Source organism: Pinus tabuliformis, chromosome 1_1 (assembly GCF_031772625.1).
Source record: "Pinus tabuliformis cultivar Carrire ecotype Pingquan chromosome 1_1, CPIR1, whole genome shotgun sequence".
NCBI lineage: Eukaryota > Viridiplantae > Streptophyta > Pinopsida > Pinales > Pinaceae > Pinus > Pinus tabuliformis.
In genome coordinates, this window is record NC_142297.1 from 564,075,099 (window position 1) to 564,099,895 (window position 24,797).

The 24,797-nt window shown below is 37.5% G+C and overlaps 2 protein-coding genes and 1 long non-coding RNA gene across 3 annotated transcripts; 2 read left to right on the forward strand and 1 right to left on the reverse strand.

The window, feature by feature from the left end:
* Nucleotides 1-1,575: 1,575 nt before the first annotated feature.
* LOC149214396 (protein VARIATION IN COMPOUND TRIGGERED ROOT growth response-like) lies at nucleotides 1,576-23,610 on the reverse strand. Its single transcript, XM_089392296.1, has 4 exons — nucleotides 22,957-23,610; nucleotides 21,744-22,854; nucleotides 21,198-21,554; nucleotides 1,576-3,540 (listed from the first exon to the last, which is right to left on the reverse strand). Exons 1-4 carry the CDS (start codon nucleotides 23,292-23,294, stop codon nucleotides 1,867-1,869), a joined length of 3,480 nt encoding a protein of 1,159 aa, XP_089248422.1. The 5' UTR covers nucleotides 23,295-23,610; the 3' UTR covers nucleotides 1,576-1,866.
* Nucleotides 5,765-14,977, forward strand: LOC149214397 (uncharacterized). The gene is made up of 3 exons (XM_089390900.1): nucleotides 5,765-6,770; nucleotides 14,394-14,462; nucleotides 14,574-14,977. Exons 1-3 carry the CDS (start codon nucleotides 6,362-6,364, stop codon nucleotides 14,714-14,716), a joined length of 621 nt encoding a protein of 206 aa, XP_089247026.1. The 5' UTR covers nucleotides 5,765-6,361; the 3' UTR covers nucleotides 14,717-14,977.
* LOC149214398 (uncharacterized) lies at nucleotides 23,346-24,592 on the forward strand. Its single transcript, XR_016250916.1, has 2 exons — nucleotides 23,346-23,458; nucleotides 23,693-24,592. It is a non-coding gene; the product is annotated as an uncharacterized LOC149214398 (long non-coding RNA).
* The last annotated feature ends 205 nt before the right edge of the window (nucleotides 24,593-24,797 follow it).

Genomic DNA, 24,797 nt, shown 5'->3' on the forward strand with positions numbered 1-24,797 from the left:
ACAACTATAAAGAGATAAGGTTAGTGTGAAATGTAAAAAGTTTAATTTATCCCATAATTAAAATAAGAAATTACAAAGTTAAACAAGTCTTTGTGCTTGCTAATAATGGCAATTAGCTTAAGAGGAAAATGTATATTTACATAGATTTTAAGTAGCAATTATAAATATGCAATAACATAAAATAGATTAAAAATATAAAACAGATACTCAATTCAACAAAACATTAAATTAACCTTCAAACACAATATCACAACTTATAATTAGGTAATCTTCTATACAACATCAAAACCTTGAAATGTAGAGGAAACAGAATTAATCATCTATACAACAACCTCAATGTAAACATTCAAATGTGAGCCAAACATAATTCCAAATTATTATTTTTCATCAAATTAGTTATAAGTAAGTAAACACAACAATATTGTTTAATAAGTTGTTATCGCTGAATAAATTTGAATAGACAAATAATTAATTTATATAATAAATTTGATAAATTTGAGCTAATCATATTTAAATAGAAAAACACTATTAACAAAAACTAGGGGAAAAACATCCAATTAGTAAATTGATTATTTAAATGAACTTATAAACCAAAAACACTGTTAACAAAAACTAGGGAAAAAACATCCAATTAGTAAATTGATTATTTAAATTAACTTATAAACCACAAACCACTAGCAAATTTAAAAAACTTAACAAATTAAATTAAAGTATTATATAAAAATTCTTAAAACCCCAAATCATTACATAGAAAATAGTGAAAAGTTTTTAATTGTAAAAGAAAATTTGAATCAAAACCTATAATTTAATTCTACTAACATTAAAAAAAAATAGTGAAAAGTTTCTCATTGCAAAAGAAAATTGTAATCCAGACCTATAATTTAATTTTACAAAAACTAAACAAACCACCAGAAAATTTAAAATCTTAAAAAATTTAAATTAAAGTATAATATAAAAAAATCTTAAAACCCCAAATCATTATATAGAAAATAGTGAAAAATTAAAATTAAAATATAATATAAAAAAATCTTAAAACCCCAAATCATTACATAGAAAATAGTGAAAAATTTTCAATTGCAAAAGAAAGTTTAAATCAAAACCTATAATTTAATTCTATATGTGAGATCCCAAATCATTATATAGAAAATAGTGAAGAGTTTTTAATTGCAAAAGAAAATTGGAATCCAAACCTATAATTTAATTTTATAAAGATTAAACATAAAAAATATTAAATCAAAACCTATAATTTAATTTTAGATGTGAGATCCCTAATCATTATATAGAAAATAGTGAAAAGTTTCTAATTGCAAAAGAAAATTAGAATCCAAACCTATAATTTAATTTTACAAAAATTAAACATGTGAAAGTTTCCAATTGCAAAAAAAAAGTTTGAATCAAAACCCATAATTTAATTTTACAAAGATTAAACATGTGAAAGTTTCCAAGAAAATTTCAATCAAAACTCATAATTTAATTCTCCATATGAGATCCCAAATCATTATATAGAAAATAGTGAAAATAATTTAATTTTACACAGATTAAACATGTAATGCGATGATTTATTATAAAAAAAAATTATTAAGTTAATTATATCAGCTTAAACTTTTTTCCACAACTGAGAAAACCTTAGGAAAATTGTTTAAGTTGACACCCCTCCATGTGCAGATTTCGAAGCTTTGCAAGGCCACGAAGCTTTGCGGTAATATTCCTTAATGCACGACAAAAATGCAAGTTCAGTGATGTTAGTGATGTCGGCATTGCTCCAGCCTCCACTAGATTCTGACAATATGTGAAATCGAGCCGCTAAAGAACATACAGATTGGGAACTGTCTGTAAAATGTAGCTTGTTAAAGAAAAACATGCTGCTCAAAAATACCCGATTTTCACCCTGTGATTTGCCGCCTCAGCCAACGCCCGTATTGTCTCCATAGATTTATCTATCTCCAGCTCCTTCAGTGATATCAACGTTTCCAGACCTGGCAGCTCCTCTATTGATCCACAACCAGAAATCTCCAGCCATTCCAACTGTTCAAGGCCACTAAGACCCGTTATTCTCTTTAATGCACCACAATTCCTCAAGTACAGCGACTTCAGTGATGTCGGCAATGCTCCAACCTCCACTAGATTCTTACAACCCCTGAGATCGAGATGCTGAAGGACTGGGCAAACACCTTCACCAAATGATATTTCAGTTATTCTCGTCCCCGCCAGGTCTAAGCGGTTGAGTCTAGGCATACAGTTGTGAATAGAAGAGTCCGACAATCTGCGGGCTCCTTGAACCTCTTCTTCAAGATTGTTCAACTCCCACACACCCAGAATTGACAGCTCCTCTACTTCTCTACAGAAGCCCATGTCCAGAACTCGAAGCTCTTTAAGGTCACGAAGCCCCGTAATATTCCTTAATGCACCACAAAGCCTCAGATCCAGTGATGTTAGTGATGTAGGCAATGCTCCAACCTTCACTAGATTCTTACAGTCCACGAGATGGAGCCGTTCAAGGGCTGGGCAAACACCTCCACCAAACGAGATTTCAGTTATTCTTGTCCACGACAGGTCCAAGGATTTAAGTCGAAGCATGCAATTGTCCAACAATCTACGGCCTCCAGCTTGAACCAGGTCCACACTGGCAAATGGCACTTCACTAATCGGAGAATGACGTAATGAAAAGAATGTCAACTGTTTCAACTGGCCAGCGAAGTCGAGAAAATTATCCAATTTCCCGACGCAAAGTCTCAATTCCTTCAAGTTCTTTAGCTTACCGAATGAATGCGGCAAGGTTTCCAACACAGTGCCAGAGAAAGACAGAATTTCCAAGTTGCCCAGGTTTCCAATGGTACTCGGCAATTCTTTTAAATTGGAACCATCCAAAATTAGTTCTTTGAGGTACTGCTGATGTGTGACTTGGTGGGGCAATTCTTCAAGTTTGTGACAATAACTAAAATTCAACCGTATGAGCGTGCCGATATTCCCAAATATTTCGCCAGAGAGAGTCAAGGCGTGGCAGTCACTCAAATCGAGATATTTGAGTCGAATTAAGTTCATGAAGGACTCTGGCAGCGTTTTCAAGCTCGTGCACCCCGACAGGTTCATATGTTGGAGCTCCCTTAAATCTCCAAGGGAAGGCGGCAACATTTGCAAACCCTTGCACCCAGACAGGTTCATATGTTGGAGCTCCCTTAAATCTCCAAGGGAAGGCGGCAACATTTGCAAACCCTCGCACCCAGACAGGTTCATATGTTGGAGCTGAGTTAAATTACGAAGGGAAGACGGCAGCATTTGCAAATACTCGCTGTCAGACAGGTCAAGATGCAGGAGGCTTTTCAAGTTCCCAAAAGACTCTGGCAACTGGTTCATGCTTCGGTTTCGGGCCCTGAGTTTTAAGTATTTCAATGAGCGAAGATAAAAGAATCCCTCGGGCAATGTTCCTTGGAAGTCGTGCAGTTCAATTTTTTCCAGGTACTTCAACGACCCTATTGACTTTGGTAGCTGCCAAAGTTGCACACTAATATTCAACTCCCTCAACTGAAGAGGAAGTTGTGCCTGCAATAAACGTTGAAATTAAAATGATTATTTAAACAGTAAACTGCTACTAAAAATTTATATAGCTAATAAAAACTGATAAAAATAATTAAAAAAAATTCTTATATACATCTCAAACTACCAAGATTTTTAAAATCATTATATGATTTAAATATTTATATTCAACTCCCTCAACTGAAACTAAACCTTGAAATTAAAATGGTTATTTAAATTGCTACTAAAAATTTATATACCTACTAAAAATTATAAAAATAATTAAAAAAAAAAAAGCCTATATATATCTCAAATTACCAAAATTTCTAAAATCATTATTAGCCACTAGATATGAGCTTTACGAAAGTTCACTGTAACTACTTTAAATTTGTAATAAGGTCAACGAACAATATATCAAGGAGAACTGTCTTTATATTAATCTTTTTCCTCATATTTCTTGTTAATGATGACTATTTTAAACACAAAAGGCATTCCATTTTCAATAGGTTTTGCAAACTTTTATCGCTGTGTTGAAAACCACAATAAAATAATTTGATTTTCTAATCATATTAAATTCATATTTGAGATTAAGAAGGGGATTGAATATGAATTTATTTAAACATTTAGTACTCAATCCAATTCACAATTATGTGATTGTTTTCACAATGGTTGAGTTTGGGATGGAATATGAATTTATTTAAACATTTAGTACTCAATCCAATTCACAATTATGTGATTGTTTTCACAATGGTTGAGTTTGGGATGAAAGAAGCACTGAACTTCAAAACCCACATACAATATGTAAAAGCTGAGATGATCTTAAGAAAGAACAAGAAAAATAACCACAAGGATCATTGTATTTTCTGTTTTCTTGACATGAAGGGTGTTTTTTGTAATTTTACCATTGAAAATCTAATATCTAAATCACTAGAAATCCAAAATGAAACCCATCATACAAAACCCATGTTTTGAGCTGCAACTTGTACAAAAAATTTAGATTCAATGCATTCCCCATGTTAAACCCATGTTTTGAGCTGCAACTTGTACAAAAAATTTAGATTCAATGCATTCCAAAAAAGATGAATGAGAAAAATAATCATATTGTTCAATCATCAATGTCCATGATTGTCAAAATTGAAGCTTTGTGCTTGGATTATCCATAAAACCTTCCCAAAGCATCTCTGAAATCTGCCCAGAAAACCCTTGAAATCTATCAAAAACATCCCCAAATCCCCCCAAATCCCCAATGGAATCCCCAACAGTTTGGGGGTGTTTCTAAGGGTCCAAAAGTCAAAAGTCCCTGAACTCGGGGACACAGGTACATGAGTATTTTTTTAGGACACAGATCCCATGCAACATAGACAAATTATAAAGCAATAAAAAAATAATTTAATAAAAAAAAAAAATGTGATTTATTTAATTAGAAAAAAACAAGATTGAATTAAAATGAAAAATAAAAATAAAAGATAATTTAATAACAAAAATAAGCAATCAATTTATTTAAAAAAGAATTTAATAATAAAAATAAAAATGTGATTTATTTAATTAGAATAAAACAAGATTGAATTAAAATGAAAAATAAAAATAAAAAAATATTTTAATAAGAAACACAAGTCAATAATTTATTTAATTAAATTAAATATTTATAGACATGACCTTTATCACAAAAGCAAACCAGATATAAAAATATTTTTTTAAATAAAATGAAAAATCTTAAAAACATAAATAAGTTGAGAAGAGGGTATCAATTCGCCTTATGCATTTCTATTTGTCCTCTGTTTTCGCTCATTACAGTGGTCCACCCTCCCTGATAGATGCTTACGAGATACGATTAGCTGCTAGTTGTGGATGATCATCATTGGTCTCCTGTTGTACGTGTCGCAGATAGTTCAAAACTTTTGTAATTAAAAAATATAAAAAACAGGTTGTTTTCTCAAAGGGGAAAGATATTATCATTCTTGTAAAAAAAACATGATCATGATTAATGTAAAGGTCCAGATTTGGAGAATTACAAAAACATTTTAGTTTGGAATAAAGGAAAGGAAATACTCAAAAGACATGGGAATCATATTTTTTCCTCGAATTGTAAAAGTGGAAAAAGAAGACTCAAACAAACAATACATTTGGTTGGAACTGTAAAAATTGAAAAAGAAGACCCAAACAAACAACACATTTGGCTATAAATAATAGAAGAGGTTACTTTTAGGATGTTTGCTTGTTATTTTTCAAAAAAAAAAACCATTTTCCCTGGTTGAGAGGAGATATCTCTTTATTTAGTTTTTTTGGATGAATAATGTTAATGGGTGACTTTAATGCAAAAACAACTAACAACCAATCTCTCTAGTTGAGCAATGAAAATAGAGAAGAAAACAATACCTTATGGTTGGAAGAGGGTGAAGGTCAATCATGAGAAAGAGATTCACAGGATGGAAATGGGGGCGTGGCACTCTTTCCAACAGAATTACTGGGACTCTGTAGTTTGGTTGGCACGGTTATTTGCAATGGAATGAAAGGGTGGCCCAACAGAATTACTGGGATGTAATGTCTCCACGCAGGAAATTTTCTTTTAATTAACTTTACCTTTATGTAATCTCCCCTACCCAAGGATAACTAAGAGATTGGCTTTACTCACTCCACGTGTCCTATGGCTTAAGAGCTGATGTACTGTTATATCTTGGTTTATATAAAGTCTCATGCATGTAATCCACGCGACATTTAGTTAATGAACCATTTATGATTTTTCTTTCGCTATTATGTGATACACCTTATCTGATTTCTCAAGCTAATTAATTTTTGTCCGGTCCCGTGTTGTACGTGGCCGGCAGGCTTGTCCATTCCACTGCCTTGCATGGTAAATCCCACTGCCTCGATGGTGGGGATCGCATCACTCAATCCAACGGTGAAGGGGCAATATGTTTTTCACGGCCTGCCAAGCTACACTGCCAGCGCTTTCGGAGTTGGCTCATTTGTTTCGCTGTTGCTTTCTCTCCGAGGTTCCGTTCGGCTCCGCCTGTGCACTCAGAACCGAGAACCGGCTTACAGATCCTGCCCGGACACTAGTGGATCGATCATCAATGCCCCAGGTAACGACGCACAGAGGTATGGTCGCCTTACACCACTTAAACTTTGCGTTCCTTTGTTTCATGGCTCAAGAATGGCTCTCGATGACACTGGGCTTACACTCGCAGGTAGACTTGTTATGGAAGCAGCCTGCAACCTTGAGACGGTGCTACACACATACTGGTTGGCCGTAGCGGGTAAGTTCCTCAACAAGGAAACCGAGCTTAAATTTCCCTGAATGGTTGCTGTTGTAGGCAGCATAGCTTGTTCTGAGGTTTAATTTTTGTTATATGTTTGCGTATGCATAGGCATGGATGGCTACCTTTACTTGGCGGCCTTGCCATGACTAAAGAGTAACCCCATCTCTGCCCAGAACGGAACTCCAGGTATGGAAACTCTCCGGTTGTGGCTCTGCATGCTACTCCAGAGATCTTTTGTTCTGCCTCGAAGGCTCTGAGACTTTTATAACTTATTGAGCAAGGGATTTGGAGGGTAATCTGCCCTACCCAAGCTCCAGTTTGTACTGTAACATCTTATGTAAATTAATCACTAGATTTTGGGGTCGACTACAGTTCTCTGTCCGTCCCTATGTTTGTATATACAGTTTTCTGTGCAATACATGAGTTGTTTAGTTCTACAGGACCGCAATTTTATGAGAAAGATGTATTATTTTTGTTAGCAGAGTTATCCTATTGTTTTTAACCTGACAGGGGAATTCCGCTCCACGGCCTCTTTGTACAGGAACTTTCAATCTCTTTAATCTATGATCTTCAAGTTTTCCGCACAGCTTATCTTCAAGTTTTGCTCTCTTTTAATGAGATGATTGTACGCACAGCTTTATGGCGTTAAATATTCATTCTATGTTTTGGTTTGCATGTAATCTTGTTTTTCTTTCCTCCTTTGTACTGGCCTGAGTCAAGCTCTTCCCCACGTCCTGTAATCCTTCCTATTCTTTTCCGAGGCTACGTGGTTCCGTGCTCAGCATGATGTGACGAGGCTAGGACGGTGAGTTTGTAACCCCACCCAAACTTACGGCTCCTCCTCTCTCAATTGCCAGCTTCCTAGGGTCTTCCCTCTGCTGGTCTTGGTGTAAGGGCGGTCTCCTGCCGCCACACTACTAACTTAGCTCATCATTACAGTATTTACCAACACTGTCACGGAAGCCTGTAGGGGTTTCCTAGTTTCTCCTTCTTTAAATAAAGGGAGTTCTTGGTTTATAAATAACAGCATCTTCGTAGCTTAGCATGAGGATTATCTCACTTTGAATACTTATGACAATCACAGAAATCATGATTTCAACCTAACAATTTGATACTACTTGGAAAATACCGGCGCGGCACTCACTCTATTTCAGGCTAGTCTATGTTGCATCATATTACCCTTATACAACTGCTTAGGGTTCCCTTGAACATTTGTTATAGTTTTCACTGTCAGCCTGAGGAAATTTCCTTCTTATCTTGTATTCAGGTTCTAAACTTTTGGTTATCTTATAGGATGAATTCCTTTACAGCAAAACTATTTTTTTTGGTTTGCCCTACTACATACAGTCGACACTCCAGTCTACCAGTTTGATTACATCTCGAGTCTGAGAAATAGTTTTATTCCACAGATGTGGTTACGCTATAGGGTATGGGTCTTTTCTTTACTCACTGCCCTCTGTCGTTAATAATTTTTTTAAAAGAAATTAAATAAACTTCTCATCACCCTATCGTGTACTCTTACACTCAATTCTAAAACACTGCCACATACAAGAATTAACTACTCTTTTTCTTGAATTAAGGCAGAACCTCATACCTGTGTTGTCCTCCGCAACTGCACTTCCGCTTCTTGCTTTCTTGATATGGTCAACCTGCTTCATTGTAGCTAGTCCTCTGCCCAACCATGAGACTGTCTTCCAAGACCAGTCTCCCTCCTAGCTTACTCAAAGACAACTGTCTTTGCTAGTTGCAGCGCTCTGCGCTCTTACCATATGATCCTCATCAAACTTGGTAAGCTATCCCTTTTGCCCACTGCCTGTCCTCTACAGCACAGTGCCTTCCTTTTTCCCCCTTCTCCCTTTTCCTGGAATCCATTTCACGGTTAGGGAGGGGAAAGGTGGTTAGGGTTTGCAACCGTTTCTTTATTACTTTTCTTTAAATGTCTTAGCTCCTTAGGAGTTACATATCATCCCTTTTACTGAGAAATTATTCCACAATTCCTTTTTTGAAATAAAATAAATATTAATTAATTAATTCATGCAACAAATAATAATCATCATTCTTTCATTTATGTCCTTCTTTTAACCGAGGTAAATAAAAATATTTACAATAGTCTGGGGATATGACATCTCCCCCCCTGAGATCTGTTTCATAAATTCTTCGTCCTCCCAAATGGCCTCATTAGGCCCGAAGTGCTGCCACTGCACCTTAACTTGGGTAATATCCCGCTTCCGTAGCGTGACTTCTCTCTGGTCGAGGATGCTCAGTGGTTCGACCCGGATTTCTCCTTCTGGTTCTACCTGCAACATGAAACACCCTAAGTTAGTTTTTCTTTTAAGAGAAAACATTTAGATTGATCTTTAGGAGATAATTCTCACTTGTATCTCCTGCCAATTAATTACATGTTTAGGATCATAAACATAATTTTTTAACACGGAGATATGAAAGACATTGTGAACTCGTATGTGACTAGGCAGAGCGAGCTGGTACGCCACAGGTCCAATTCTTGCTAAGATTTGAAATGGTCCACAATATCGAGGTGCCAACTTAGAGCACCCGCTCCACTGTAGTGTGCTCTTTTTTGCTCGAATTCTCACATACACATGGTCACCGACCTGATATTCCTTAAACCTCCTTTTCTAGTCAGCGAAGTTCTTTTGCCTATCCTGAGCTGCCTTCAAATTAGAGCGCACCTTTTTCACCAGTTCCTCCATTTCCTTAAGCATTTCAGGGCCTAATCTCAATCTGTCTTCTGGTCCACTCCAGCTTGAGGGGGTGCGACACTTTCGCCCATACAATACTTCAAAAGGGCTCATCCGCAATGATGTGTGGTAGCCATTATTGTATGCGAACTCAACCAAATGAAGATAGTCTTCCCACTTGTTTGGTTGCTGCATCACAAAAGCCCTCAACATATCTTCCACCACTTGATTCACCCGTCAGTTTGTCCGTCGGTTTGAGGGTGATAAGCCATGCTGAAGTTCAGCTGAGTTCCCAATTCTTCAAACAATGTCCTCCAAAAGACCGATGTAAATTTTACATCACGGTCTGAAATTATTGTCTTGGGTAACCCATGCAGCTTAAATATATTTTGCATGAATACATGAGTGATCTGCACAGCTCTGTACGTAGATTGCACTGGTATAAAATGTGCTGACTTGCTTAGTTTGTCCACCACAACCATGATGGAGTCATTGTTCTTCTTTGATTTTGGCAAACCTGTTATAAAATCCATAGTGATGGTTTCCCACTTCCATTCTGGAATGGGTATTGGTTGTAACAAACCCGCAGGATGTTGGTGTTCTACTTTAATTTGTTGACATTCTAAACATCGAGCCAAGTATCCAGCCACATCTTTCTTCATTCCCGGCCAATAATATCCTTTCTGGAGTGCGGTGACCATCTTTTGATATCCTGGGTGTCCGGCATAATGACTCCTATGATACTCATCCAATATCAGGTTTTTAATGCTGTTTTGATTGGGTACGTACAACCTACCCTTATAGTACAACTTTCCAGCAGCATCTAAAGCATAATCCGGCTGTTTTTCTTTGCTGTTCGGTAGCTGCACTTGTTGTTTTATTTGTTGATAAACAACATCTTGTTCGGCTACCTTTTGGATCATCTCCCCGAAGGGGCTTTTCCCTTCACTACAAGAAATCTCATATAAGCATTGCAACTTCCGACTCAATGCATCAGCCACCCGATTCTCCTTCCCCTTTAAATGTTTAATCTCAAAATCAAAACTACTCAGAAAATCCACCCACCGTGCTTGTCTCGCATTTAGAGTGGGCTGATTGAAATAATTGGTCAGACTGTGGTGGTCTGTTAATAACAGGAATTTTTTCCCCATGAGGTAATGTCGCCACATTTTCAGGGCATGAATCACAGCAGCCAGCTCTAGATCGTAAGCAGAATATTTCTGCTCATGCTCTTTTAACTTTCTTGATTCATACGCTATCACCTTTCCTTCCTGCATTAACACACCTCCTACCCCTTCCTTACTTGCGTTAGTACACACCACATACTCCTTACTGGGGTCGTCTATGCTTAGAATAGGCGCCGTGGTGAGTAGGTACTTAAGTTGTTCGAAACTTTTTTGACATTCAGGAGTCCACCCAAAGGTTCTCCCTTTTTTCTGCAAGGATGTGATTGGATAAGCAACTCTTGAGAATCCCTCTACAAACTGTCGGTAATAACCTGCCAGCCCCATGAAAGATCGGATATCCGCCACATCTTTGGGTACTGGCCATTCCATAATAGTCCTTATCTTTTCAGGATCCACAGCAATCCCCTCTTTAGTGATGATGTCGCCTAAATACTTTATATTCTCCTTAAAGAATTCACATTTACTGAACTTAGCAAACAATTGGTGTTTTCATAGGGTTTGCAATACTAACCTGAGGTGCTCCTAATGCTCCTCTTTAGTCCGAGAGTAAATCAATATATCGTCAATAAAGATCAGCACAAACTTATCCAAATACCGATGAAACACACTATTCATCAAACACATGAAGGTGGCGGGAGCGTTAGTCAACCTGAAGGGTAACACCACAAAATCATAGTGGCCATACCGAGTTCTAAAAGTTGTCTTAGCTATGTCTTCTTCTTTAAACCGGATTTGGTGATACCCTGATCACAAATCAATCTTTGAGAAAATTGTTTCTCCTTTCACCTGGTCGAACAGTTCATCGATTCGGGGCAGAGGGTACTTGTTTTTTATTGTCAATTTGTTTAACTGACGATAGTCCATACACATGCGGAGAGTCCCGTCTTTTTTCTTAACGAACAATACCGGGGCTCCCCAAGGGGACACACTGGGGCGAATGTATTTTTTGTCCAACAGCTCCTGTAATTGCATCTTCAGCTCTGTTAATTCTGGTACACTCATTCTGTAGGGTGCTCGAGAAACTGGGGCTGCCCCTGGCACCAGTTCTATGGTAAAATCTATGTCCCTTTTGGGTGGCAATCCAGGTATCTCTTCCGGAAATACATCAGCAAATTCCTGTATCACATGAATATTCTCCAATGTGGTTATTTTGTCTTTCGAGTTGGCGTACCCCACTTAGATGGCATAAATTTGACACCCCTTCCTGATGCATTTTGCTAACTGTGAGGCAGTTATGGGCCGAATCTACACTGGCTGCTTAATCCCCTGCACCTCTTGCTCTATTCCCAGCTCATCCTTATAACTGATAGTCTTGGTCTTACAATTAATTATGGACCAGTGTTTTTCTAGCCAGTCCATACCAATCAGTATATCATACGAGCCAAGGGGGAGCACATTTAAATCTGCTGTCATGGGTTGTCCTGCTATTTCTATTGGGCAGTTTTTAACCTTAGACATTACCTGCCTTTTTGCCCCTGTTGCCAACTGAACTAGCCAAGGGGTCTTAAACTTAACAGGCTGTAACTTACAATGTTCCACAATTCTAGGACTAATGTAACTTAACGTTGCACCAGGGTCAATTAAAACAGTTACAGCAAGGTCTAAGAGTTTACCTTCAAATTCCACCATGGTCGGCTGGTACTTCACCTGGCGATCTTCCAAAGCAGCATTAATCTTTGGCAGAGTTCATCCTACATCGCCAACTGTAGAGGCTTCATAAACCTGAGAGACCTGTTCAGCTCCTTTTCGCTGGGGGCAGTTTTTCACATAATGGGGCCCACCATAGCCCCAACATTGCACTGGGGGCCTTGTTGTCCCTTCATTGTCTATTTTCCCGGTTCGATCATTGGTTCTGGACTCACTGGGGGGCTGTAATCGAAGCGAATTTTTTTGTGAGTTTCTGCTGATTTGCCCTTGGCGAGTCCTTTGCTAACTCCATCGCGATTACCCTTGGTGCTTCCAACCAATTTGCTGCCTTTCTTATCGACCCACTTCTTACCAGGACATCTCCTTTCTGTTTGCTTTGTTGATAACAAATTCGAGCCTTGTGGATAGCCTTGTCCATCGTCTTTGGGTTGTCAAATTCAATCATTTCCCTCATACTCATCGGTAAGCTGCTAACAAACCTCTGTACTTTAGCTTTTTCTTCCCGTATATAGGGCACATAACGGAGTAGGGAGGTAAAGCGAGTAATAAATTCGTCCATAGTCTGCTGCCCCAACCACAGGTCATGGAATTCTCTTGCCTTCTCATCGTAGAAGCACTCGGTCAGGTAAAATATCTTTGAAATTTCTCCCAGGTGATATTTTGTTCGCTTACCCCTTTTACCATCTTAACCTCCTCCCACCACAAAGTGGCCTTTCCCTGTAATTGCAAAATGGCCAACCGTGCCTTGAGGTTGTGGTCGTACTCATACAGCTGGAAGTATTTGTTCATATTGATCAACTAGGCCTCCGTTGCTTCCTCATGTTCTCCGTCAAAGTATGGTGGCCTGATTTTACGGAATTCCCCTTGCAACTCTATCCGTTGCCTTTTGGATGTCTGCTGTTCGGAGGCATTATCCGAGTGTTCCTCCTCCCTTCCTTCTGATTCTTCGGGCTCTGTGTGAGGATTCCGTTCTCCTGACATTCTTTGCTACTCAGCACTGGGATTCGATGACTATTGATTCTGCCTGTCGGATAAGCTTTTGATGATCCTCTCCTGCTCCATAGTTAACCTTGCATTATCTTCCTGTAACCGGGCCATCTCATTTTTCAGTTCTTGTATTGTTTCCAAAATCACCATATTGGTATTGTGTGCTTCCTCACCCAGCTGAACCCATAACTCGAGATTGTTTCCAGAACCCGTTGCAGGCCCTTGCCCCGCCCCAAACCTATGGGACACACTATCTGTTCTCCTCATGTTGTCAGTCCTCTGTTGTTCCTGTTCTTACCACAAACCAATGTCAGTGAAAGGGTTATCACATTATCTGTTTGCTTATGCACACATTAGGAACGAAATAAGTTGTAAATACAACGTGTGTTTTTTTTTTTTGTCCTTCAGTGCCCAAAGGTCACAGTTTTTGTCCCTAGGCTCTGATACCACTTGTAACGTCTCCACGCAGGAATTTTTTTTAATTAACTTTACCTTTATGTAATCTCCCCTACCCAAGGATAACTAAGAGATTGGCTTTACTCACTCCACGTGTCCTATGGCTTAAGAGCTGATGTACTGTTATATCTTGGTTTATATAAAGTCTCATGCGTGTAATCCACGCGGCATTCGGTTAATGAACTATTTATGGTTTTTCTTTCGCTATCATGTGATACACCTTATCCAATTTATCAAGTTAATTAATTTCTGTCTGGTCTCGTGCTGTACGTGGCCGGCAGGCTTGTCCATTCCACTGCCTTGCATGGTAAATCCCGCTGCCTCGATGATGGGGATCGCATCACTCAATCCAATGGTGAAGGGGCAATATGTTTTTCGTGGCCTGCCAAGCTATACTGCCGGCGCTTTCGAAGTTGGCTCATTTGTTTCGCTGTTGCTTTCTCTCTAAGGTTCCATTCAGCTCTGCCTGTGCGCTTAGAACCGAGAACCAGCTTACAGATCCTGCCCGGACACTAGTGGATCGATCATCAATACCCCAGGTAATGACGCACAAAGGTATGGTCGCCTTACACCGCTTAAACTTTGCGTTCCTTTGTTTCATGGCTCAAGAATGGCTCTCGATGACACCGGGCTTACACTCGCAGGTAGACTTGTTATGGAAGCAGCCTGCAACCTTGAGACGGTGCTACACACATACTGGTTGGCCGTAGCGGGTAAGTTCCTCAACAAGGAAACCGAGCTTAAATTTCCCTGAATGGTTGCTGTTGTAGGCAGCATAGCTTGTTCTCATGTTTAATTTTTGTTATATGTTTGCGTATGCATAGGCATGGATGGCTACTTGGCGGCCTTGCCAGGACTAAAGAGTAACCCCATCTTTGCCCAGAACGGAACTCCAGGTATGGAAACTCTCGGACTGTGGCTCTGCATGCTACTCCAAAGATCTTTTGTTCTGCCTCGAAGGCTTTGAGTCTTTTATAACTTTTTAAGCAAGGGATTTGGAGGGTAATCTGCCCTACCCGAGCTCCAGTTTGTACTGTAGCTTCTTATGTAAATTAATCACTAGATTTTGGGGTCGACTACAGTTCTCTCTCCGCCCCTATGTTTGTATATACAGTTTTCTGCGCAATACATGAGTTGTTTAGTTCTACAGGACCGCAATTTTATGAGAAAGATGTATTATTTCTGTTAGCAGAGTTATCCTATTGTTTTTAACCTGACAGGGGAATTCCGCTCCACGGCCTCCTTGTACAGGAAATTTCAATCTCTTTAATCTATGGGCTTGAGGTTTTCCGCACATCTTATTTTCAAGTTTTTCTCTCTTTTAATGAGATGATTGTACGCACAGCTTTATGGTGTTAAATATTCATTCTATGTTTTGGTTTGCATGTAATCTTGTTTTTCTTTCCTCCTTTGTACTGGCCTGAGTCAAGCTCTTCCCCACGTCCTGTAATCCTTCCTATTCTTTTCTGAGGCTACGTGGTTTTGTGCTCAGCATGATGTGACAAGGCTAGGACGATGAGTTTGTAACCCCACCCCAAACTACGACTCCTCCTCTCTCAACTGCTAGCTTCCTAGGGTCTTCCCTCTGCTGGTCTTGGTAAGGGCGGTCTCCTGCCGCCACACTACTAACTTAGCTCATCATTACAGTATTTACCAACACTGTCACGGAAGCCTGTAGGTTTTCCTAGTTTCTCCTTCTTTAAATAAAGGGAGTTCCTAGTTTATAAATAAAAACATCTTCGTAGCTTGGCATGAGGGTTATCCCACTTTGAATACTTATGACAATTACAGAAATCATGATTTCAACCTAAGAATTTGTTTCTACTTGGAAAATACCGGCGCGACACTCGCTCTATTTCAAGCTAGTCTATGCTGCATCATATAACCCTTATATGGCTACTTAGAGTTCCCTTGAACATTTGTTATAGTTTTCGATGTCAGCCTGAGGAAATTTCCTTCTTATCTTGTATTCGGGTTCTAAACTTTTGGTTATCTTATAGGATAAATTCCTTTACAGCAAAACTATTTTTTTTGTTTTCCCTACTACATACAGTCGACACTCAAGTCTACCAGTTTGATTACATCTCGAGTATGAGAAATAGTTTTATTCCACATATGTGGTTACGCTACAGGGTATGGGTCTTTTCTTTACTCACTGTCCTCTGTCATTAATAATTTTTTAAAAGAAATTAAATAAGCTTCTCATCACCCTATCGTGTACTCTTACACTCAATTCTAAAACACTGCCACATACAGGAATTAACTACTCTTTTTCTTGAATTAAGGTAGAACCTCATACCTGTGTTGTCCTCCGCAACTGCACTTCCGCTTCTTGTTTTCTTGATATGGTCAACCTGCTTCACTGTAGCTAGTCCTCCACCCGACCATGAGATTGTCTTCCAAGACCAGTCTCCCCCCTAGCTTACTCAAAGACAATTGTCTTTGCTAGTTGCAGCACTCTGCGCTCTTACCATCTGATCCTCACCAGACTTGGTAAGCTATCCCTTTTCCCCACTGCCTGTCCTCTACAGCACAATGCTTTCCTTTTTCCCCCCTTCTCCCTTTTCCTGGAATCCATTCCACGATTAGGGAGGGGAAAGGTGGTTAGGGTTTGCAACCGTTTCTTTATTATTTTTCTTTAAATGTCTTAACTCCTTAGAAGTTACATATCATCCCTGTTACTGGGAAATTATTCCACAATTCCATTTCTGAAATAAAATAAATATTAATTAATTAATTCATGCAACAGATAATAATCATCATCCTTTCATTTATGTCCTTCTTTTAACCGAGGTAAATAAAAATATTTACAATAGTCTGGGGATATGACATGGGACTATGTAGTTTGTTTGGCATGGTTATTTGCAATGGAATGAAAGGGTGGCCCAACTTAAGGGGGTATTGCATGCAAACCTTACAATAGTCAAAGTGCGATAGATTAAGTAATCCACTTTTACTTGTTTGACATTAGGGATTGTCCTATTGAAATGAAATATGATCATGCATCCCTATTTGTTAAACTAGACTTTGCTCCTACTAGTCCACATAATAATCAAATTCTTGGCAATCAAAAGAAAGCTCTTTCCAAGATAAAGTCCTCATGAATCAAGAAAATAGGGAAATATTTAGTGTTGCTCGGTTATAGAGTATAGCATGGTGGACATGACAACCAAGGATGTGACTGGTCATGTTCATAGTAATCTGTTGATCCCAACAATCCACAAGGCCTTAAGTGCATGCAAAAGGCCTCATACCAAGAAGAGGGCTACAAGTACTTTTCCATCAAATCCATGGTATGATCAAGAATGCAAGGAAGCCAAGAGATCGCTAAAAGAGAAAACATTCAATAAAGAAAACTAAAAACCAAAAACTTAGTATAACCAAAAAAATGTAAGTGCAAGAAGAAATGAGTTAATCTCTCTTGGAAAACATAACCCCCTAGGATTTTGGAGAGAACTACAACAAAGGATAAAGCAAACTAAAAATAATATTACAAATGTTCAATGGTTAGAGTATGTGAGGCTTTTCTTTGAGCAAGTACATGAGAAAAGACACTCCTCCCATAGTAAACACATGAATGGAACTCTTCACAATGGATGATATCAAGCAAGGAATAAAGAATTTAGCAAGCAACAAAGCAGAGGACGTAGATGGGCTTCAAGTTGTCTTTCCAAAATGCGGTGTCCATCTTCTTGCCACTCACATAAAAGGAATTTTCAATGAGGTTATCCAAAACATATTCCTGAGACAATGGACTACCGATATGGTCATTCTTCTCTTTAAGAATGGAGATATCAATAACCCTTATAACTACTACACTATTATGGTCAACCCCATCAAAATGAGAGAAAAGAGACAAAAGGGAAAGTGGGTTTTGGACCTAGGCGCTCTCCCTTTCATCATTGTGTCACCCTTAGACTTTTTATAGAGAAAATTTCAAACAAACAAGGTGAAACAACCTATTTCTTTTTATGGATAAATTTAGTGTTTGAAAAATTTAGGGCTGCCATATGGACCCAACACAATGAGAATAAAAAAGCACATCACATCAAAAAGATTAACCCAACTTGTGACCATGGTAAGAAGGCATATTTAGGGGCATCTATTAAAGGAAATGCAAGGTTGTTAGTTGCAAAGCTAAGGTTGGATCACATCACTTGAGATGTGAGGCTTGTAGGTGGATGATACCCAAAGAAGTTTGGGAAAAGAGAATTAGCATGTTTTACAATAATGGTGTGGTGGAGACTAAATGACATTTTGTGATGGAATGTACAACCTACAAGGATATCTGCATTTAGCATGAAAACAGTTTAAAGGTAGACAACATACACCATCCATTTGAAGAGGATAAGATCAACCAGATTGCTAACCTTTTAGTCAAAATCCATCACAGAAAATCCAACATTGAAAGGAGTATGAAGATGAGCTAGAGTTGTTATTCTCTTGGTCCCTTGGGATTTTCAAACTCGTGGATATCATTAAAATCAATCAATCTCTCTCTTCAATTACTATATAATTACAATTGAAATAAATCTCAACTCTTTAACCCTTTATCCAACAATCTATCACTAAATATTACTTGATTACATTAAATAATTATCCAATTATATCTTTAACATCCACATAATAATTACTTTACTATCTACATATCCATAATAATTAAAGAATTCGATTAAAATTCAAAACCCTACTACTATCAAGCTAAAAACCATATAGATGCCTATCAACCTGGCATGCTCCTACCAAAAACAAGTTATATTGCAATCAATTTGTCAAATCCGGTATGACTTTAATTTTGAAATATTTAATAATTAATATATATATTTTCTAGTTTTTAAATTGCCCAATAACAATTATATATATATATATTCTAATTTTTAAATTAGCAATGACAATGAAATGCCTAATTTTATATGCATTTCTCAACATAAAAAAAAATTAAAAAAAAATAAAAATTTTAAAAAATTATTTTAACTCCCAATGGCATTTCAATTGTAATACATATATAATGCAATAAGTTAATTAATTGATTAAATGAATTATCTCTACTCGATGTTATATATATTTTTAAAATATACAATATTCCCGAGTCTATTCAACAGTACGTCATTTAATGTTGACCCACATCACTTCCATATATAATGCCACACCTTGTAAATCTTAATGAATAAGCGGTTGGTCATATTTTCTTGTCCAAGCCTTTATCTTACAAATAAATAGTAATGAATAAATTTTCAATTGTATTTTTTCATTCAATGTTTTTAAGAGAGGTAATTAATATTTCTAATTTTTTTGACTTATAAATATGGGGTAATATATGTTCATCCTTGCATTAAAATATGTATATTAATGACTGGATAGTTTTATAAATAAGATATTTATATACCTCATAAATAAATAAGCCTCGCCCTCAAGGGACATGGTTTAAGAATCTATTTTTAACCGTTCCCTCAAGGGACATGGTTTAAGAATCTATTTTTAACCTGGTCTCATTACTATTTAATGATTCGAAGAAGAAGTGGGGTAGTATATGCCCACTGTTAGATCAAAACATGTACATTATCTAATTCAACAGTAGATTGGGGTAGTATATGCCCACTGTTAGATCAAAACATGTACATTATCTAATTCAACAGTAGATATATACTACCCGGCATATTAATGACTTGATAGCCTCACTCTCAAGAGACATGGTTCAAGAATCTATTTTTAGCCTAGTCGCATTACTACTTAATGATGTGAAGAGGAAGTGGAGGACGCTTTTAAAAGAATACTAATTTTCTTTTGGCTTTATTTATAAATTTTGTAGGAATTTTTTATGGATTGTTATAGATTTTGATTATATAATACCCTAAATATTTGTTTTATAAGGAAAATGAGGGAATCTATTTAGAGTTTGCAAAATGACAAAATTATATTATCAAAATCTTAATATTTGTGGATTCTACCAAAATTACTTACTTGAGAAGGAGGAATGTTTGTTAACAAATAGATTATTAGATAAATGTTAATTTGGATATTTAAATTACATATATTTATTTGTAAATCTATTTCAATTACTTAAAATCTATTTATTATTTCATAATAAGGTTTTGTGTTAATGAAATTGGAGTAAATTTTCACTCTTATCGAATGGTTTAAAAATATTTAACAATTCAAATTCAAATGAAATAAAATTGTAATCAATTACATACATAAATTAAATAGCTAAAAATATATATATTTCACATTATCTTCATACTTAATTAGAAATTATGCCAATGAAATCTTTACAAAGTGCATACTTGTCTCGACCCTATTAGTCTAACTCTAGCTTGGAAGTTGTACCAATGAAATCTTTGCAAAGTGCATACTTGACTCACCCTTATAGTATTTTAGCTAGTTCAGACATGGCATTATTCAACCTAAACTTTTCATAATATATACAAAGGTAATGAATAAGCTTCACCCTTATAGTATTTTAGTTAGTTCACACTTGGCATTATTCAACCTAAACTTTTCATAATATATACAAAGGTAATGAATAGGCTTCACCCTTACAGTATTTTAGCTAGTTTAGACCTAGCATTATTCAACCTAAACTTTTCATAATATATACAAAGGTAATGAACAAGTTTCCACTTTTACATGGTTTTGGAGGTCTTTATAACAATTTAAATTAATCTAAATCTTAATGAGTGAATCAAAAACTTCATATTTTTAATTTATTCAATATTTTTGAGACAAGGTTTTCGGCGCATCAAAATTCATTTGTCGACTTCAACAAGTGTGGTTCCAAACGCGTAGACAAATGAATTTTGATGTGATTATCCCCAAAAACCTTGTCTCAAAAATTTGATATGGATTACAAAAGTCTCAATTCAATCATTACTCAATATTGATTAGAAAAGTTATAAATTCCTAAGTCTACCTTTTACAATGTAAAATATAATGTATAGTTAATATATAACAATTTAACCATAACAAGAGTTATAAATCCCAAGACTATCTTAAATTGAAGTTTATGATTACTATATAACATAGATATAATAGATACTTCAAACTATAATTTATAATTATCTCGTAACATATTTTATACAATTAATATATAACAATTTAAGGATAAGAAAAATTATAATATTTTAAATTGGGAAAAAATTATATCTTAAATTAAAATTTATGATTTTTATGTAACATACTTTATATACAAATGATTTTAGAAGTTTTTAACTTATTTAAACAAAATAAAATAAAAAAATTGAAAAAATTATAATATCTTAAATTAAAATTTATGATTGTTATGTATGATACTTTATATACATGTGATTTTGGAAGTTTTTAACTTATTTAAAAATAAAAATAAAATAAAATAAAACACTTGCTGCAGCATATTACACTTCTATTAAAATATTACACTTGTATTAAAATAGACAACCCAGAAATAAACCACCAAAAAAAACTAAACGTACCTTATTTTCGGGCCACAAAGTTCCCAATACCGGTGGTTTCGGGTTTATGGTAAAGCTGTACGGGGTTGTTTTCCACAGCTCCACCACTTCTAAGACTCTTAGATCCTTTAATGGGATCCAGGAGGGTAGCGAGGACCGTGATAAAATCCACGTCGGTAGGGACCTAGTTAAATATATCTCACAGCGAAGCCATACAAGTTTTGGCTGCCTCATCCTATTGAATAAGCTTTCCAAACAATCAACCGGAGCTCTGAGCAGCTGCAACCCGTTCACATCAACATCGATGTCATTGCTCAACTCTCCAAGACTTTGGAACGATTCGTCTGACCATTGTGGAACCATGCTTATTCCTCGCACCTAAATTGGTAAAGCAAAGTGAGTTAGAAACAACACTTGTATGCAATGACACGATTCTCTAAGCGTAAATTTGAACACTTCTATGCCCTGACACGATTCTCTAACAATGTGAGAACACAAAACTTAAAAGCAAAAAATAAAAATAAAAATTGAGAACACAACATCATGTCTAGAGATTGAAACACCTACAGTTGATTGGGGCCGCACATTACGGAAACAGTTGTCTGTTGCGCCCCACATACGAAACCCACACCCTAGAGGCCCTTTGTCCGCCAAATTTCTGCCCAGGTCTCTCAGGTGATCGTGAAGTTTTATACAGCCTTCACTGTCTACCTCCACAAGACATTTGTTTTGTAGAGTCCGAAGTCCCAAAGATCCTTCCCAGCCAGATCCGAACCATACTCTTATGGCTGTCTCTGCCTTTATTCCAATAAAAAAACAGGCACTATCTATGAATATTTCCTTTTCCTGGTCATCAAGACTGTCATAGCTAATCATAAGTGTATTTTGTATTTCCAGGGGAAGCACTTGGGTTAGTTTGCGCAGCCGGGCTTCCCAAACCTCACGGCTTTCAAAGCGAAGTAGCGACCCAATCACTTTGAGAGATAATGGCAATCCGTTGCAAACATCCAAAAACCTTCCAACTAATTCTTCGTAACCCTCAGCAGGATGAGGGCGGTTAAAGGAATGCCAGCAAAAAAGCTGTTGAGAATGATCACGACCCAGGCCTTTCATATGGTAAATGGAGAACTCTTCTATCCCTGCATATTTACTAAGAACACTCTTATCACGAGACGTAACTAAAATTAAACTACCATAAGGAAGGAGGTCCTTCACGGGTGATAACAGTGCATCCAACTGGTCATTACTATCCACGTCATCTAAAATGACGAGAGATTGAGAACGGGAGCAATATTGCTCTAACTTGCCTATACCTTCAGGAATGTTGCGCATTTCCAAAGTCTCTCCACTTAAGTCCTTACAGAGTTGACCTTGCAGGGAAGTTAAATTGTTTCTCACTGCAGAGTCCCTTACCTCAGCCAAAAAACAGCACCGCTCGTAATCTGATCTGTATTTGTTAAAAAACGCTTTTACCAGGGTGGTTTTCCCCACCCCACCAGAACCCGTAATCAAAATAATGGGTGGCCCTCTGTTTTGCTGCTTCTCCAATAACACCGTCCTTTCAAAGTCTTGTAGCTCTTCATCCAATCCAATTGGATGTGTTGCTACATGCAATGGTGCCAGTCTAGCCTTTTTCAGCACCTGTCGCGCTACCTCGTCGACGAGCTCGCCTTCGTCACTGGTTATTGGCAAGAGAGTAAGAACTGCATTAGTATTTGAAGCTTTGCTTTGTTTATCAGTACAGTTATGCTAATACAGAGAATGAGAGAATAGTACCAACCCTTGACATCTCTTCAGCTCGTAACCGCTTATGTGTGAAGCTCTCTTCAGTACGTCCCTCCAAAGCGCAATTCTTTCCGGAGGGTATCTTTTGTTCTTTTCATGCTGAGCAATTGCTTCAGCATACAACCCCTTTGCTCCGGCATCTGTCCATCGTACTTCAGAAGGTTCAACTTTGAAAAAAACTGGAATGACGGTGGCGTTGGACCTCAACATGCTGACGAGTTCGTCAAGACACCATCTTGACTTTGCGTATCCAGGGGAGAAAATAGCGACTTGGACGGATGCGGTTGCTATAGCTCCTTCTATTTGAGGAACTATTTTTTCTCCGCGCTCCATTTCCGGCTGGTCGAGAAACACTTGCAATCCGTGGGAATGAAGCCGTCGGTATAGATGGCTGGCGAAGTTATTTTTAACATCATCGCCGTAATGATTTAAAAAAACATCATACCTGCAATTGCTAGGGGCAGATGCAGAGCTGGAAGTGGACGCGGAATTGCTAGGCGCAGATGCAGAGCTGGAAGTGGACGCGGAATTGCTAGGCGCAGATGCAGAGCTGGAAGTGGACGCGGAATTGCTAGGCGCATATGCAGAGCTGGAAGTGGACGCGGAATTGCTAGGCGCAGATGCAGAGCTGGAAGTGGACGCGGAATTGCTAGGGGCAGATGCAGAGCTGGAAGTGGACGCGGAATTGCAAGGCGCAGATGCAGAGCTGGAAGTGGACGCGGAATTGCTAGGGGCAGATGCAGAGCTGGAAGTGGACGCGGAAGCGAGTGTGAGAGCCATTATTATTATGGATGCAACGATACACAGAATTAATGTGATATTAAACATGGAGGGGAAGGCGAAAGCCACTGTGAGAGCCATTATTGATAATATCATGTTACAGATGAAGGGGGAGGCGGAAGCGACTGTGAGAGCCATTATTATGAATGCAGTGCAGTGATCCACAGAGAAATAAGATGGCAGATTGACGAGCGACGATAAAGATGAAGGAAAACGCTGGGTCAGATTGACAAGTGAAATGCTGTTCTCTTCCTCACTGATCAACAAATGGTCGCCAATTAATTTTTCTATCGCTGATACAACAAATGTTAACATCCCAGGTCAAAAAGATAAGATTTTGATCCCGTCAGTGGGAAAACCAACCAAAGAAAAAGATAAGATTATTAGATGCCATCCGCGTGAAATCACTATCATGTGCCCCAAAGTCAAAAAGAAAAAGATGATTAGAGGAAGGATCCCGAGATTTAAAGAGGAGCCCAAAGTCCAAAAGATAAGATTTCGATCCCGTCAGTCGGTCTGGGCACAGCTAAGAGTGGACCCCGGAGATATGGCTAAATTGGAATAATAATTAAATTCATGTGGCCGACAGTTAAAAAGTTTCTGTAATCCTCATCTACCCCAAAGTGAAAGGGATTAAGCCAACATCCTTCACTCAGTCAGACGCTAGAGTCCGGAACGTCACGCAGGCCTGCACTTCCGGCCCCACCTTGGTCGGCCACTTGCTAAAGAATTCTTTGAGTAGGTTACATGTGCGTGTAACGTGGGACGGTTTAGTTAGGGTCGTCGGCTGCGGACTTTTAAAGACTATCAGTTTAATTTAAATTTATTTGTTTATTTTTTTTATACCGTGATACAGTTTAATTTTAATTTTCAGAGTAATGGTAAATATTAACCACGATACTATATTAATTATTTTTTGACATGCGACAATTATTATATTGATGGACTTGACTGATGAATTATTTTAAATTATAAATTGAAATGAGAGAGCTTATAAATTTAAATAAAAAATATGTAAATTTTGGGAAATTTTGGTTATAGTTATTAAGTTTCAAA

Bases quoted from the DNA above. Each gene is read 5' to 3' on its own strand.
- LOC149214397 (XM_089390900.1), top strand. From the start codon at position 6,362: ATGGTAAATCCCACTGCCTCGATGGTGGGGATCGCATCACTCAATCCA. The intron at 6,771-14,393 runs GTAAGTTCCTCA...TTACACTCGCAG, and splicing joins ATACTGGTTGGCCGTAGCGG to GTAGACTTGTTATGGAAGCA. The intron at 14,463-14,573 runs GTAAGTTCCTCA...GCGTATGCATAG, and splicing joins ATACTGGTTGGCCGTAGCGG to GCATGGATGGCTACTTGGCG.
- LOC149214396 (XM_089392296.1), bottom strand. From the start codon at position 23,294: ATGGAGCGCGGAGAAAAAATAGTTCCTCAAATAGAAGGAGCTATAGCA. The intron at 22,855-22,956 runs GTTGGTACTATT...GCCAATAACCAG, and splicing joins GAGCTGAAGAGATGTCAAGG to TGACGAAGGCGAGCTCGTCG. The intron at 21,555-21,743 runs GTAGGTGTTTCA...TTACCAATTTAG, and splicing joins ATGTGCGGCCCCAATCAACT to GTGCGAGGAATAAGCATGGT.